This window comes from Neodiprion fabricii, chromosome 4 (genome assembly GCF_021155785.1).
Source record: "Neodiprion fabricii isolate iyNeoFabr1 chromosome 4, iyNeoFabr1.1, whole genome shotgun sequence".
Classification (NCBI taxonomy): Eukaryota; Metazoa; Arthropoda; class Insecta; order Hymenoptera; family Diprionidae; genus Neodiprion; species Neodiprion fabricii.
In genome coordinates this window covers 38430884-38444576 of record NC_060242.1, presented here as the reverse complement: position 1 = coordinate 38444576, position 13693 = coordinate 38430884, and the positions used below count along the sequence as shown (strand labels likewise).

Genomic DNA, 13693 nt, shown 5'->3' with positions numbered 1-13693 from the left:
TCGTCATGGAAACCCCGGTAGATGGCAGCAGTGTTCGACAAAACATATACAATTGAATACATAACCCTAACTTGGATGAAGTAAAGATGCTCAACCTAACCTGTAACCGGTGACGTAAATGTCAGAGAATATTTATCGCGGCATAAAGATCTCAATAATAGTCTGAGAAAATGAACAAAAGAGTATTAACATTTCTCTGCTTAGTACTAAATATATTTTTTTCAATACTTATTGTATTGTTAAATAAAATGGTGTACGTGAGGATTGGATTTCCAAATGTCACCCTGTCCATGATACACTTTGCAATAACATTTCTTGGGCTAATCATTTGTGAAAAATTGGATGTATTTTGTATAAAAGATGTTGCCATTAAAGAAATGGTACCTATCGCCCTAACTTTCTGTGGGTTTGTTGTCCTTACTAATCTGAGTCTGGAACACAACACGATCGGCACTTATCAAGTTACTAAAATGCTTACAACCCCCTGCGTCGTTGTTATGCAGGCAATATGTTATAAAAAGAAATTCAGTTTGCTTGTTAAACTAACATTAATACCGATCATAGCTGGAGTTGTCATCAACTTTTATTACGACATTAGGTTTAATATTCTTGGGACTATTTACGCTACTCTAGGTGTTATTGTTACATCTCTGTATCAAGTTGTAAGTAGAATAACTCTCATTGCTTTATGATGAATTCCGTAACCTGTTTCATACTTGAAGCTCATGGTTTTGCACATTTTTTCCAGTGGGTCAGCAGAAAGCAAAAGGAATTCCAAATGGATCCTATGCAGCTCCTTTATTATCAAGCACCGTTATCTGCAGCAATGCTGTTTGTGATCGTACCATTTCTGGAACCCATTGGTAACACCCTCCAGCATAGCTGGACATTTACAGATATTGTAAGTTGAAAGAGACTTTGACTACTTTTCAATACTAAAGTTTAAACATTTGCTAACTAAAGGGATAATTTTTTTATTTCCACAGCTGATGGTGCTGCTATCGAGCGTCGTAGCATTTTTTGTGAACTTAACATCGTACTGGATAATAGGATACACATCACCATTAACGTATCCTTATTCAAACAAGGAATTATTATTTTAAATGAAATTTTTTAATTCGATGAAAGATTATTATCTACCCAATTTATTTTCCATGCGCACAGCAATTCTCAATATGTTCTTACATAAAGTTTTCCAGTTATAATATGGTTGGACATTCGAAATTTTGCCTTCTTTTACTTGGTGGCGCTATTATATTCCACGAATCACTTGCACTGAATCAGGCTATCGGAATTACTCTGACGTTGATTGGAATTGTATTATATGCTCGAGTCAAGGCAAGTATGTGTTTTCACCGTGCTGGTAAATTTACGGTGTGAAATTAAAATCAAATATGATCATTTTGTTTACAGATGAAAGACGGCATATCGAATATTTCACGTTTGACATTGGAAGAAGGCAAGCCACTTTATAAGACGTAGCACTTGAACAGAAAAATAATAAAAAGAAAATTGTGATACAACGTGCCGATTTTATTATTTATTTAATATTTCCCTTACTCAAACCTAAGAATATTGAACAAATAGGTCTTTTATAATGATGATATAACAAAAGTTTCAAAACATGTCCAATCTGTTCTGAATTCTTTGAATACAATTTTCCCCACCTAGGAGCAATCAAATTTTTTTTCCTTCACCCTATTTTCTCAAATATATTTAAACTGGGTGAAATAAAGTGTCTATTCTATTCGCCAATAGCATTAAAATTAAAAATTATTGCAAAAGCAGGTCGAAGTCATACCTAGGGCTGAACACTGAGTGCAGTATTCAAAGAAATGTAATGGTACTGTCAAATTATATCGATTTATTAGCTTTTATCCCAGGTAAATCGGACCCGACGGTTTAGCTGCAATTTGGGCTTATATACTGAATGTAGCAAGATCATAGTACTCGCGAGATTGATGTAAAAAGCTGCAGACATCTGTTGGTAAAAAGCATAACTTGACGGGATGAATCCGATTGGATGATGTCGTATGTACGTCACATGCCTACCGACGCATGAAAACGGTGAAAACATAATTCACCGCGGCAAACAAACGTAGAACGTAGTAACACCGCACGCCGCGTGAGAGATTTGAAATTGCTTGAAATTTTGCAAAATTTATTTAATTATCAATAATGAAGATTGAGGAGGTGAAAAGTACGGCAAAAACCCAGAGAATTTCTGCACACACGCATATTAAAGGTCTCGGTCTTGACGAGAATGGTATTGCAATTCAGATGGCTGCCGGTCTCGTCGGCCAAGAAATGGCAAGAGAGGTTAAAAAAAATTTTCAATTATTTATTCCACACCTACTTCTACCCGTGGATACCCTTTGAACTTAATGTTGTGTGCCTGTGTTTTCATTTTTATTTAAAATTCAAACCCGTTCCTTCTCGTGTCGTCGTCTTATAGATATATCAAAACAACATCGTACAATCTAACCTAACCTCACATCACTGAAAACTACATACTCCAAAAAGCAAAATACAATATCAGATTTAACAACGGTTTAGAAATATCTCATAAACTCAACAATCTGTGTGATACTTGGGTATTTATACTCTTACCGTTCTGAATGATATAATAAACTTCTTGCCCAGTGCCACTGATTTGTTCAACCGCTGTTGAAACAACTATTTCATCATTTATTTCTTTCCTTTGTAAATTGATCATTGTCGCTAACCCACAGCTTGAGTTATAATAACCAATTGTTCATTACAAAGAATTATTTTATTTTTACCTCATTCTTGAATGACATTAATTCTACAGGCTGCTGGTGTTGTCGTCGATATGATAAGATCGAAGAAAATGGCTGGGCGAGCAGTCCTGCTTGCAGGACCACCTGGAACAGGGAAAACAGCAGTTGCCCTTGCAATAGCGCAGGAACTGGGTAACAAAGTGCCATTTTGTCCGATGGTTGGTTCCGAAGTATATAGTTCAGAGATAAAAAAAACAGAGGTACTTATGGAAAATTTTCGACGAGCTATTGGGTTGCGAATAAAAGAAACCAAAGAAGTCTACGAAGGTGAAGTAACGGAGCTGACGCCTGTGGAAACTGAGAACCCAATGGGCGGCTATGGAAAGACAGTTTCCCATGTGGTTATTGGGTTGAAAACTGCTAAAGGAACAAAACAGTTGAAACTTGATCCATCTATATACGAATCTCTCCAAAAAGAAAAGGTTGAGACCGGTGATGTAATTTATATCGAGGCAAATAGCGGGGCTGTGAAACGACAAGGACGTAGTGACAATTTTGCAACGGAATTTGATTTGGAGGCAGAGGAATACGTGCCTTTGCCCAAAGGTGATGTCCACAAAAAGAAAGAAGTTATCCAGGATGTCACGCTGCATGATTTAGATGTCGCTAACTCTAAACCACAAGGAGGACAGGACATCATGTCAATGATGGGACAACTCATGAAGCCCAAGAAAACTGAAATCACCGGTAAAATTTGATTACTTAAGTGCAGATTTCTTTTAGAAATATATTTTTTTCTCGTAATCAGTATCAGTATTGTATTGATCAAACTTCAAGTATTGATTACTGTAGTTATATGCCTTAGCAACAGACAGTTCTGAATCTCATTGAATTGTCACCGAATATTTTGAACTTCTCAAAAGAAAAGTTGCAGATGATAAAAATTGAATGACACTTTACAAACCGGATGAGTCTCTATTTTTAAATGTGTTACATGTATATTTTCAGATAAACTGCGGAAGGAAATAAACAAAGTTGTGAACAAGTACATCGATCAGGGTATCGCAGAACTGGTACCTGGAGTTCTGTTTATAGACGAAGTACATATGCTGGATATCGAGACATTTACATATCTCCATCGTGCTTTAGAAAGTGCAATTGCTCCAATAGTTATATTTGCAACAAACCGTGGTCGTTGCATCATCAGAGGCACAGAAGACATTGCTTCGCCACATGGAATACCACTCGATTTACTTGATAGATTACTAATCATAAGAACTTTGCCATACTCGAGAAAGGAAATTGAACAGATTGTTAAATTGCGGGCTACGACGGAAGGCTTACAAGTTGAAGACGAAGCTTTGCAAACTCTGGGTGACATTGGAACTAGGACAACGCTAAGATATGTCGTTCAGTTGCTTACACCAGCTGCATTAACTGCCAAAGTTAATGGAAGAACTGTGATTAAGAAAGAAGATGTTGAGGAAGTCGGAGCTTTGTTTTTGGATGCTAAATCATCGGCTAAAATCCTGACACAGCATAAAGATAAATACATGAAATAAACGTGTTGCGTTGTTAATCCTGAGACTCGAATATTATTGAACAAATTTTTAGATTCGACGTGGTTATTTTGTTTCTGAACACAATTATAGCAGTTTTACAATTAGTTTCACATGACTTTTCTGAATGAAAAGACTATCACGAAAGAATACACATTCGCCAGAGAAAATACAACTTATATAAATGTGTTCCAATTACCAATATGTTGTAAATTTAAGATTCCCATAATTGTGAATTGTCTGCAATTTTCCAGTTTTATGTACTTCATATTTAGATTGTAATATGTTATGTTCCATAGACCATGTCAATAAAATTCTTTCATATCCTGCGAATTTATCAGTGTACTGTTATTAGATATAAAATTAAATTTCATTAGCCAAACAAGATGCTGCAAGCAAAATGGATTATATAAAATAGTACAAGCATTTGGTAACGGAATGAAATATTTTTTTGACTAATAGGAAAGGAAAGATTTCATTTGAAAAAGCGATTTCAAGTTATCGCAGATGTGAATAACATTCCGCAATGCACTAACACAGCGTAATCTCCATTAACTGATAAATTATTGCATTTCAGTCGCATTTTCATTGACATAGTCTAAGAATCTCCGTATTGTGCCAAGGTCAACAAAGTTCAAATCGCAATCGAGAGACGCGCACACATCACGTGGCGTCATCGCCTTCAAGTGGTATAAAATCTCAGCTCACGTTTTAAACTCTTAGTTACGCACGGTTTAATAAGAGAGTACAGAGTTCGTTACCAATAGCAGGGAAAACAAGTTTCTAAATATCACTATCAAGTATTAATTTGAAATAATTTAACACGATGCAGTCAATAATTAAAGTTTCTACCTGTTCCGGACTTTTACACACTCAAAAACATACGATCAAGTATGCACGAGCCTTAGTTTCAAACAGTATTAATGTATCCAATTTCGAGAAGTTATTTCCAAAGAGAGAAGAATTCCAAGTAAGACACATTGGACCAAGGGAACATGAACAATTTGAAATGCTCGAGACTATTGGGTTTAAGGTAAAACTGAAGTTTCATGGACATGTTCGATGATTTACGTTCATATTTTACAATAATCACGGAAACATTATTTTCGCAAAATTAGTTATTTGAAATGTTTTGCAACAGTGCTGTCTTTGTTGAATATGTAAATGTACATATTACACAGATGAAAATCCACTGTAACTAACTGAATTCCAAAAGTACTGATACAATTTACAAACTTGTATAATGAAAAGTGAAACAAACGTTTCAAATCTTTGTAAAATCTAACTAAACTAAAGAACATTTTTCTTCATCTTAGAGTTTGGATGAATTGACACGATCTGCTGTACCAGAAAAAATTTGCTTGAACGAGCCTTTAAAAATAGAGGAGCCAGTTAGTAAGTACAATATATTTGAATTTCTTAATAAACTCATAATCAAGGAAAAAAGAGAATTGTGTCACATACATTGTTTTCAATTCACGCCTTATTTTTAGTATATCATATCCAGTGTCTCAATGGAATTATAATTCATTTCAAAACATCTTTTTATGGAACAAGATTGTTGAAAGTGATAAACTAACTACGTATTTGGAAACGTACTTGATAAGTGTAAACAAGTTTGACAGAGCCCCCAGCAGAGACAGAGGGTCAAGTGTATTCATTGGGTTATCACAGGGTTGCTAATACGTAAGCTTTGCATATAAGTGGATGCCTGCATGTTATTCATGTTGCGCCACACATATTGTGCGATCTACTCGTAATAATTGAAGTATAGTACTTTGCCAATCGAATAGCTTAGAGGTCTGTCCGTGAGATTTTTTTTCAGCACCGTGACGATTGCATTAAACTCTTCTAATTCACACTTGACAATTTGGTGAGATTCAATTCATCACCGATAAAAATACAGAGTTAAAAAATTCAGTTTTACTATTTCTCCTCAATGAAATTTTTCCATGCAGACACGAGTTGGATAGCATGTAAAAATATCGCGTTATTTATGCGGAGAAATGATATTGCACATTAAACATGAGAAGTGGAATGAATTGATAAGAAACATAATACACACAATCTAGTATGGTTATTCGAATAACAAATTGTGGTAGAACACGTGAGGTCAGATAGGGGACACGAGAGTTGAGTTAATCGCATAAATGAATGTTCCATAGCTGATATAATCACTTTTTATAAAGAGCATACTTATCTTCGGTCAAGAGGTGAAACTGTGACTTGAGATGTGTACTCACGTACTTTTCCTATCAACATCTGACAATTTTCGTAATTGATTTTGTCGAATTTAATAACAACTTAGAACAGACTCAAATAATTTTATCATCTCGTCGGTGATGACTCGTATTTACACATATATTCATTCCGAATATCAAACCTAATTCTCTCACAATTTCTTTTGGCAATAATCACGAAGAAAGAAAGAAATTTTGATTACTTGAATACTTATTAATTCCGTATCCACGATCAAATTTTCCATTTCCAGATGAGTATGAATTAATTAAAAGAATTCGAGAGGTCTCGGAAAAGAATCAAGTTTGGCGTAGCTATATTGGTATGGGGTACCATAACTGTAGCGTCCCACATACAATATTGAGAAACATATTCGAGAATCCAGGATGGTAAGCAAACTTATCATTTAGTACATGGTTATTATTATGTGTCAGAGCATCAATTTCGGCAACAATTGTTTGTGTGTACTACAATCCATCAATAAACTATTAATAAGAATCTTAACTGAATAACGTTAAGAATCCTATCGAAGTTAACTAAAACGTATTCATATTTGACAATTACATTCCTAGGACGACACAGTATACGCCATACCAACCAGAAATTTCTCAGGGGCGATTGGAGGGGCTTTTAAATTACCAAACTATGATTTGTGAGCTAACAGGGATGGAAGTAGCGAATGCTTCTCTTCTGGATGAGAGCACTGCTGCTGCGGAAGCGATGTCGCTTACTTACAGGCATACTAGAAGAAAGAAAATGTTTTTGTCTGATAAATTACATCCCCAAACGATAAATGTTGTTGTAACAAGAGCTACATCGCTGGGACTGACTATCGTAGTTGGAGATGTATTTAAAGTTGACTTGGCAAAAAAAGATATTGCTGGAATTCTTTTACAGTATCCAGATACAACAGGGCAGATTCGCGACTTCTCAAATGTTGTTGAACAGGCCCATGCTAATGGAGTAAGCGATATTTCTTGTATAGAACAATGTGGTTGATTGCCCAAATATGAAATACGTTTCAGATCTAAATTGTCCACAATTCATTTAGATATCGCTGTGTCGTTGCAATCCCTTATTAAAGTATCTTGAATTTTCTCTTTTACAGACCTTGGTGTGTGCAGCGAGCGATTTGCTTTCCTTAACATTGATCAGACCACCCAGCGACTTTTCAATTGACATATGCATTGGTACAAGTCAGAGATTTGGTGTCCCACTGGGATACGGGGGACCACATGCAGGGTTCTTTGCTTGTCGTCGAAGCCTAGTAAGGTTAATGCCAGGAAGGATGATCGGTGTAACAAGGGATGCCAATGGTGTTGACGCTTATCGTCTAGCACTTCAAACCAGAGAACAACACATCAGAAGAGACAAGGCTACAAGTAATATCTGCACTGCTCAAGCTCTACTCGCCAACATGTCCGCTATGTATGCAGTTTATCACGGACCATCAGGATTGAGAGATATAGCAAGCAGAGTGCATAATCTAACTGCAGTTCTCGCTGGTGGATTAAAAGCGGGAAACAACAAAGTCCAAACCGAACACTTCTTTGACACAATCACTGTACTGCCTCGAGATGATCAAGGAACTGTAAGAAAAAGAGCAACAAAAGTTAAAGTTAATTTGAGGTAAGCAAGTGTAGTGTTATAGTAATCAAGACCACGTAAATGATGTATAATCTTGTTTCCTACAACTATTGCGATTTTCAAGGTATAACGATGACGGGTCAATTGGAATAGCATTTGATGAAACGACTACACTGAAAGACGTTGATGATCTTCTCAAAATATTTGGCTCAAAGATGACGGCTAAAGAAGTTGTAGAAAGTGATTCGAAAGGAATTTACAGCATCATTGACTCCCCATTTATGCGTACAAAACCTTACTTGGTGCACCCAGTTTTCAACACATATCATTCTGAAACTCGAATTGTACGGTACATGAAGTCTTTAGAAAATAAGGACGTTTCTCTCGTCCATAGTATGATTCCACTGGTAAGTGAAAGCTGGAGTGAAACATTGGTCAAAAACACTATTTACGTTACAGTATGCTCATAAGTTTTCAATTTGAATTGCAGGGCTCTTGTACAATGAAATTGAACTCAACAACCGAAATGATGCCATCCAGTTTCAAAGGTTTCACTGATATACATCCTTTCGCACCAATCGAGCAGGCCAAAGGATATCAGCAACTCTTTATGGAACTTGAAAAGGATCTTTGTGCCATAACAGGCTATGATAGGATTAGTTTTCAACCAAACAGTGGTGCGCAAGGTGAATACGCAGGATTGAGAGCTATCCAGTGTTATCACGAATCGCGGGGTGATGCTCACAGGCAAGTTTGTCTGATACCAGTTTCTGCACACGGCACAAATCCAGCTTCAGCACAAATGGCAGGGATGCGTGTTGAGCCGATTCATGTGAGAAAAGATGGTTCTGTCGACATAGTTCATTTACAGGAAATGATAGATAAATACAAAGTAAATTTATCCTGTCTAATGATCACTTATCCATCCACCAATGGTGTCTTCGAAGAAACCATTGCCGATATTTGCGAAATGGTCCACAACGGTGGAGGGCAGGTATACCTTGATGGAGCTAACATGAATGCACAGGTTGGACTGTGCAGACCTGGTGATTACGGAAGTGACGTTTCGCATTTAAATTTACACAAGACATTTTGCATTCCACACGGCGGTGGAGGACCTGGCGTAGGGCCAATTGGGGTGTAAGTAGTACAAGATGATTCTCAAAAATTGACTAAAATCAAACTGGGCATGATAAGGATTTTTTCGTTTATAGCAAAAAACACCTCGCACCATTTCTACCTTCTCATCCCATTATCAACCCACTGGCTGATGACACGGATGGCGGTAAACAGAGTTTAGGAACAATTTCTGCGGCACCTTACGGCTCGTCCGCGATTTTACCAATTTCATGGGCCTACATAAAGATGATGGGACCGAAAGGCTTGCGGAAGGCAACTCAAGTAGCAATTCTTAATGCCAATTATATGAGCAAGAGATTAGAAGGTCATTACGTGACGTTGTACAAGGGGACCACTGGTCTCGTAGCACATGAGTTTATCATTGATGTGAGAGATTTCAAGAAAACTGCCAATGTCGAGGCTGTTGACATTGCTAAGAGACTCATGGATTATGGTTTTCACGCGCCAACAATGAGTTGGCCAGTCACTGGAACTTTGATGATAGAGCCAACCGAGTCAGAGGATAAGCCAGAGCTTGATAGATTCTGCGAAGCTTTGATTAGTACGTTTTCGTTAATAAGTTACTATTGTTTACTGGCCTCTAAATAATTCTACATACTGTTCTTCATTTTTCAAATAATACTATCCCCTTACAGGCATCAGGAACGAAATTCGGGAAATAGAAAATGGTAAACTAGATCCCCAAATAAATCCTTTGAAAATGGCACCACATACCCAGGAGCATGTTGTTTGCTCAGAATGGAACAGACCATATACGCGCGAACAAGCTGCCTTTCCCGCTGTAAGAAATTAATAGACTATTAGTATCTTCAACTTTTCTTTCTCAAACACTGCAAGAATTTCAGATCCTTACCTTCTCAATTAGTTATAAAAAAGTATAATTTTTCTGTGCACTTAATCGTTTTTAAAACAAATGTTTTATTGTTGCAGCCATTTGTGAAAACCGATACAAAGATCTGGCCAAGTGTTGGAAGAATTGATGACATATACGGCGATAAGAATCTGTTCTGTACATGTCCACAGATTCTGCCGAAATATTAGTTGCCCATAATTAGTGCTATTTATTTATGTGTAAATATTTAATGTAAGATTAGGATTTAAGATTGTACTAGACATATCATCTCGACTCATTAACTTCAGCATAGCATATATTTATTGTATGACGTCTCATAAGCACAAGTATCAAACAATTTAATTCGATAAAAGCTATATTTTTCATAACACAATGCTGTATTTTCAGTTCTTTGCATTAGTGACACTATGCCTACAGACCGGGCATGATGTATGCAATATTGTCGAGCATTCGAGAAAGTGTTTGAGGTTTTGCACCATCTGTCTCTGGGACTTGTTGCGTAAGACAGATTAATGGACCGAGAGCACAGAGTAGTGAGTCTAACAGAACCGAAAGACTACCTGAAACTGCTATTTGGCCCTCGTGTTCTTTTAATCGTTCACCAATTATCGTCAGACTTTCACCAAGCAATTTCAAATGAGCAGCTACATCCACAGGCTGCATTCCTATCACTTTGTACATCCCTGTTCCAATGACTGGCTCATTTACTAGATCTTTACCACCACGATTAGATGGTGGTGAAACTGGAATATTTCCTACCACGGAAGGTACTCCAAGCTGTATTGTCTTTTTTGAAGGGGAAGGTTTTGTTTCTTTACCGTTTCCTGAAAATTGACGAAAAGTTAACTTAATATTGGCAAACCAGCTTCGTAAAAATTGAGCTTTCAGATGATCTTCAACATGTCCTTTACCAATTTTGTTGATGAATTTCTTTTTCGATGAAGGTGGAGGCATTTTCCATACTGATTCATCTTTGACTGCGATTGCTGCGCTGGGCTTTGACGCTAGACGTTTCGCCCGTCTTCTCCAATTGTACTTTTCCAAGTTTGGCACAGTTGCCCATAATTCACCAAGACGCTTTGAAATAGTTGCAAAATCTGAAGCAATCAATAAATCTCTTTCAACATGTAACCGGAAAGTTGTTCATTTTCACGATACATAAGATCAATTAAATAATTGATATTGAAGATTGTCATATCATAAAAAAGCAGTAATATTTATCAACGTTTGAAACCTTCTCAATGAAAAGAGACGTAAGGAACATCATACCAAATCTTTCAAAAATTATATCTGACTTCAGAGCATAACTAGCCACTATTTTTATCTACTAAATAGCGAGCATAGTATACGATTTTACTGCAGCGTATCAACATCAATATTCACTCACCCATTTCAGGATATTGCTTCATTAATTCGTGTCTTATCTCTTTTGCCCACAGCATATAGGCTGTGAAGCGTGTTTTCTGTAAGATGAAATTTTATTCATTTATCAATCAAAGAGCAAAGCAACATTCCATATGGTTAATTTTAGGATGATTTGTCTCTCCTACGTTTGAAAAGTAGTCATGAATAATTGAAAAGTAAAAGATATTATAGTTTACTTACACCCTTATCCTTTCGTTGAGCCTTCATTCTGCCAATAATCTTACCATCCTTGATAATTAATTTCTTCTTGCACTTCTCAAGCATGTACAAACTATTTGCCTGTGAGGGAGCTTCCTGACCAGGTGGTTCAAGTCTCCTGAATCCAGTTTCTCTATCATCAATCAATAAGGGATCCACTTCATCATCACTACCAGATTCTAAGCTATATCTTTCTTCTTCGTTCATTGCCGTATCATCTTCAGAATAAGAGCCAGAGGAGTGTCCTTCATTTTCGGACAACGGCTCAGCCTTAACTCTGCCGATGTGGGATCCAGAGTTTTTGCGTTGCCGTTGAACAGGGGCGTCTCCATGCTGAGATGAATGACTTTGAGTAACTTGCTGACGATGCGCCTCATAACGCTCTAGCAAATGCTGTGCGTGTAACTGTTGGGCTTTTTGTCGTTTGTATTTATTGTCTGCTATGTCATCAGGAGACTCAAAGTCCATAAGTTTAGAGGACTTTTTACGCACGCGACCACTACGTGATATCCCTGTAACCTCTAAATCTGAAATGTAAAGCCAACTAGATCTTGCCAAAAGAGGATCAGGGATAAAAACACATCGCATTACATCTAACTACGCTTTTAAATCCAAATGAAAGACTTGAAAACTACCAAACTATTGAAAAGTAGGATTCACTACGCAAATTGGATTTACTGGTCAGAACTGATGAAGGGTCGGCCTATATATTGGGTGTAACTCAAATAAAGTATTACTTGCAGCAATTTTCTTGCCAAAGTTAATTACGATGTAAACTTACAGGGTTGTTGCAAAAATTTTTTTTCCAGATTCTCAAGCTTAACCAGTTTTCAGGAACAAAGAGATGATTTCTCTCAGATTGTTTCAAAGTATAGCAATTTACAGTTTCAATACGTCAAAATTATCACATTCCAACTTAAACAATTCTAAATTTCTTTTAGCAATAAGAAAATGCTTATCAAGTTAAGTGAGATATGCAATTATTTGGGAACCATTGAATGAACAAAGTCCAATAGCACCCTGTAATACTGTTTTAAATTTCAACTTTACACAATTTACTTTATTATTCGCAATTATAATAATAATATTGATTTGCAGACAGCATTTTTTGAACACAATACAAATGTATTACTCCCTACGAACAGAAATCTAGTTCTCAGGTCCCTCTTTATTTCACAGGATGATTGACTCAAATTGAGTGGCTTGACTTTAGAATGGGATTAAATTTCAGGGTATTTAATAGAATTCTTTGGCTACATAGAAATTTTCACGTGTGCGACGACCCTGGTATTGGAAAAATTTTACGTGCGACTTATTGTGAAAAATTACGTAACATAATATGCGAAAATTTGTTCTAAATATTCGTAAAGTTGAATTAAATAATTGAATGTTAATTTATCGATCCGTTCCAAACTGCGCTCAATTTACGCGCTGATGAATTAGTTCCAACGCCGACCGCGACAAATACACAAGCGCTAACTACGTGGCAAGAGAACGAGAAACTACATGATACGGAGAATAGGCTAAATCGCAAAAACGAACGTTACTACTAAATGAATAAAATCCATGCGCCAATGTCTACGTAAATTTTGACACAGTAGTGTTTAGGATGCAGCTAAGCTAACCAAATTGCTTATATACGCGTTTTGGACGTATCTCACCATCCGTTTTTTGATGACGTTTCGGGGACGCGAACGATTCCATTTCGTCGAGCTGGTCGAAATGCTTCTTACGCCGCTGTGCTTGGGGGTTCTCAAGTTTTGGTACTTGTTTTCGAATGTCCGCCTGCATGACGGAGTTGTTTAAATTAAAATAAGCTTCAAGTTTAGTTAAATGATCGTACTTCTTTTTCAGTGCTCGTAATTAAATTAGACCAATTTTACACACACACAATTACCCTGATCTTTTAAAAACAACTGCAGCGTTGCAACCGAAACTGTAGTGCGCATGAT

General features: G+C 36.8%; 4 protein-coding genes and 1 long non-coding RNA gene across 13 annotated transcripts; 3 read left to right on the top strand and 2 right to left on the bottom strand.

Moving 5' to 3' along the window:
• Nucleotides 1-7: 7 nt before the first annotated feature.
• LOC124180484 (solute carrier family 35 member E3-like) lies at nt 8-1523 on the top strand. Of its 7 annotated transcripts, none has more exons than XM_046566078.1 (6): nt 36-114; nt 634-662; nt 749-901; nt 987-1069; nt 1200-1338; nt 1414-1523. In XM_046566078.1, exons 3-6 carry the CDS (start codon nt 779-781, stop codon nt 1480-1482), a joined length of 414 nt encoding a protein of 137 aa, XP_046422034.1. In that variant the 5' UTR covers nt 36-114; nt 634-662; nt 749-778; the 3' UTR covers nt 1483-1523. The 7 variants fall into 7 exon arrangements, with proteins under 7 accessions (XP_046422035.1, XP_046422034.1, XP_046422033.1 ...); XM_046566076.1 differs by having other exon boundaries at nt 84-182; XM_046566079.1 differs by lacking the exon at nt 634-662 and having other exon boundaries at nt 8-109.
• Nucleotides 1524-2066: 543 nt separating this feature from the next.
• Nucleotides 2067-4633, top strand: LOC124180479 (ruvB-like helicase 1). The gene is made up of 3 exons (XM_046566067.1): nt 2067-2319; nt 2813-3488; nt 3750-4633. The coding sequence occupies exons 1-3, from the start codon at nt 2179-2181 to the stop codon at nt 4301-4303; spliced, it is 1371 nt and encodes a 456-aa protein (XP_046422023.1). The 5' UTR covers nt 2067-2178; the 3' UTR covers nt 4304-4633.
• A 276-nt stretch (nt 4634-4909) lies between these two features.
• LOC124180477 (glycine dehydrogenase (decarboxylating), mitochondrial) lies at nt 4910-10486 on the top strand. The gene is made up of 10 exons (XM_046566064.1): nt 4910-5333; nt 5617-5695; nt 6792-6927; nt 7111-7501; nt 7647-8167; nt 8250-8532; nt 8616-9265; nt 9340-9806; nt 9901-10046; nt 10196-10486. Exons 1-10 carry the CDS (start codon nt 5127-5129, stop codon nt 10304-10306), a joined length of 2991 nt encoding a protein of 996 aa, XP_046422020.1. The 5' UTR covers nt 4910-5126; the 3' UTR covers nt 10307-10486.
• On the bottom strand, nt 6262-7781 carry LOC124180488. The gene is made up of 3 exons (XR_006870268.1): nt 7649-7781; nt 7369-7565; nt 6262-7280 (listed from the first exon to the last, which is right to left on the bottom strand). It is a non-coding gene; the product is annotated as an uncharacterized LOC124180488 (long non-coding RNA).
• LOC124180481 (HMG box-containing protein 4) lies at nt 10396-13669 on the bottom strand. Of its 3 annotated transcripts, none has more exons than XM_046566068.1 (5): nt 13403-13669; nt 11724-12268; nt 11506-11581; nt 11030-11215; nt 10396-10942 (listed from the first exon to the last, which is right to left on the bottom strand). In XM_046566068.1, exons 1-5 carry the CDS (start codon nt 13530-13532, stop codon nt 10530-10532), a joined length of 1350 nt encoding a protein of 449 aa, XP_046422024.1. In that variant the 5' UTR covers nt 13533-13669; the 3' UTR covers nt 10396-10529. The 3 variants fall into 3 exon arrangements, with proteins under 3 accessions (XP_046422024.1, XP_046422025.1, XP_046422026.1); XM_046566069.1 differs by having other exon boundaries at nt 11724-12262; XM_046566070.1 differs by lacking the exon at nt 13403-13669 and adding an exon at nt 12523-13273 and having other exon boundaries at nt 11724-12262.
• Between the last annotated feature and the right edge of the window lie 24 nt (nt 13670-13693).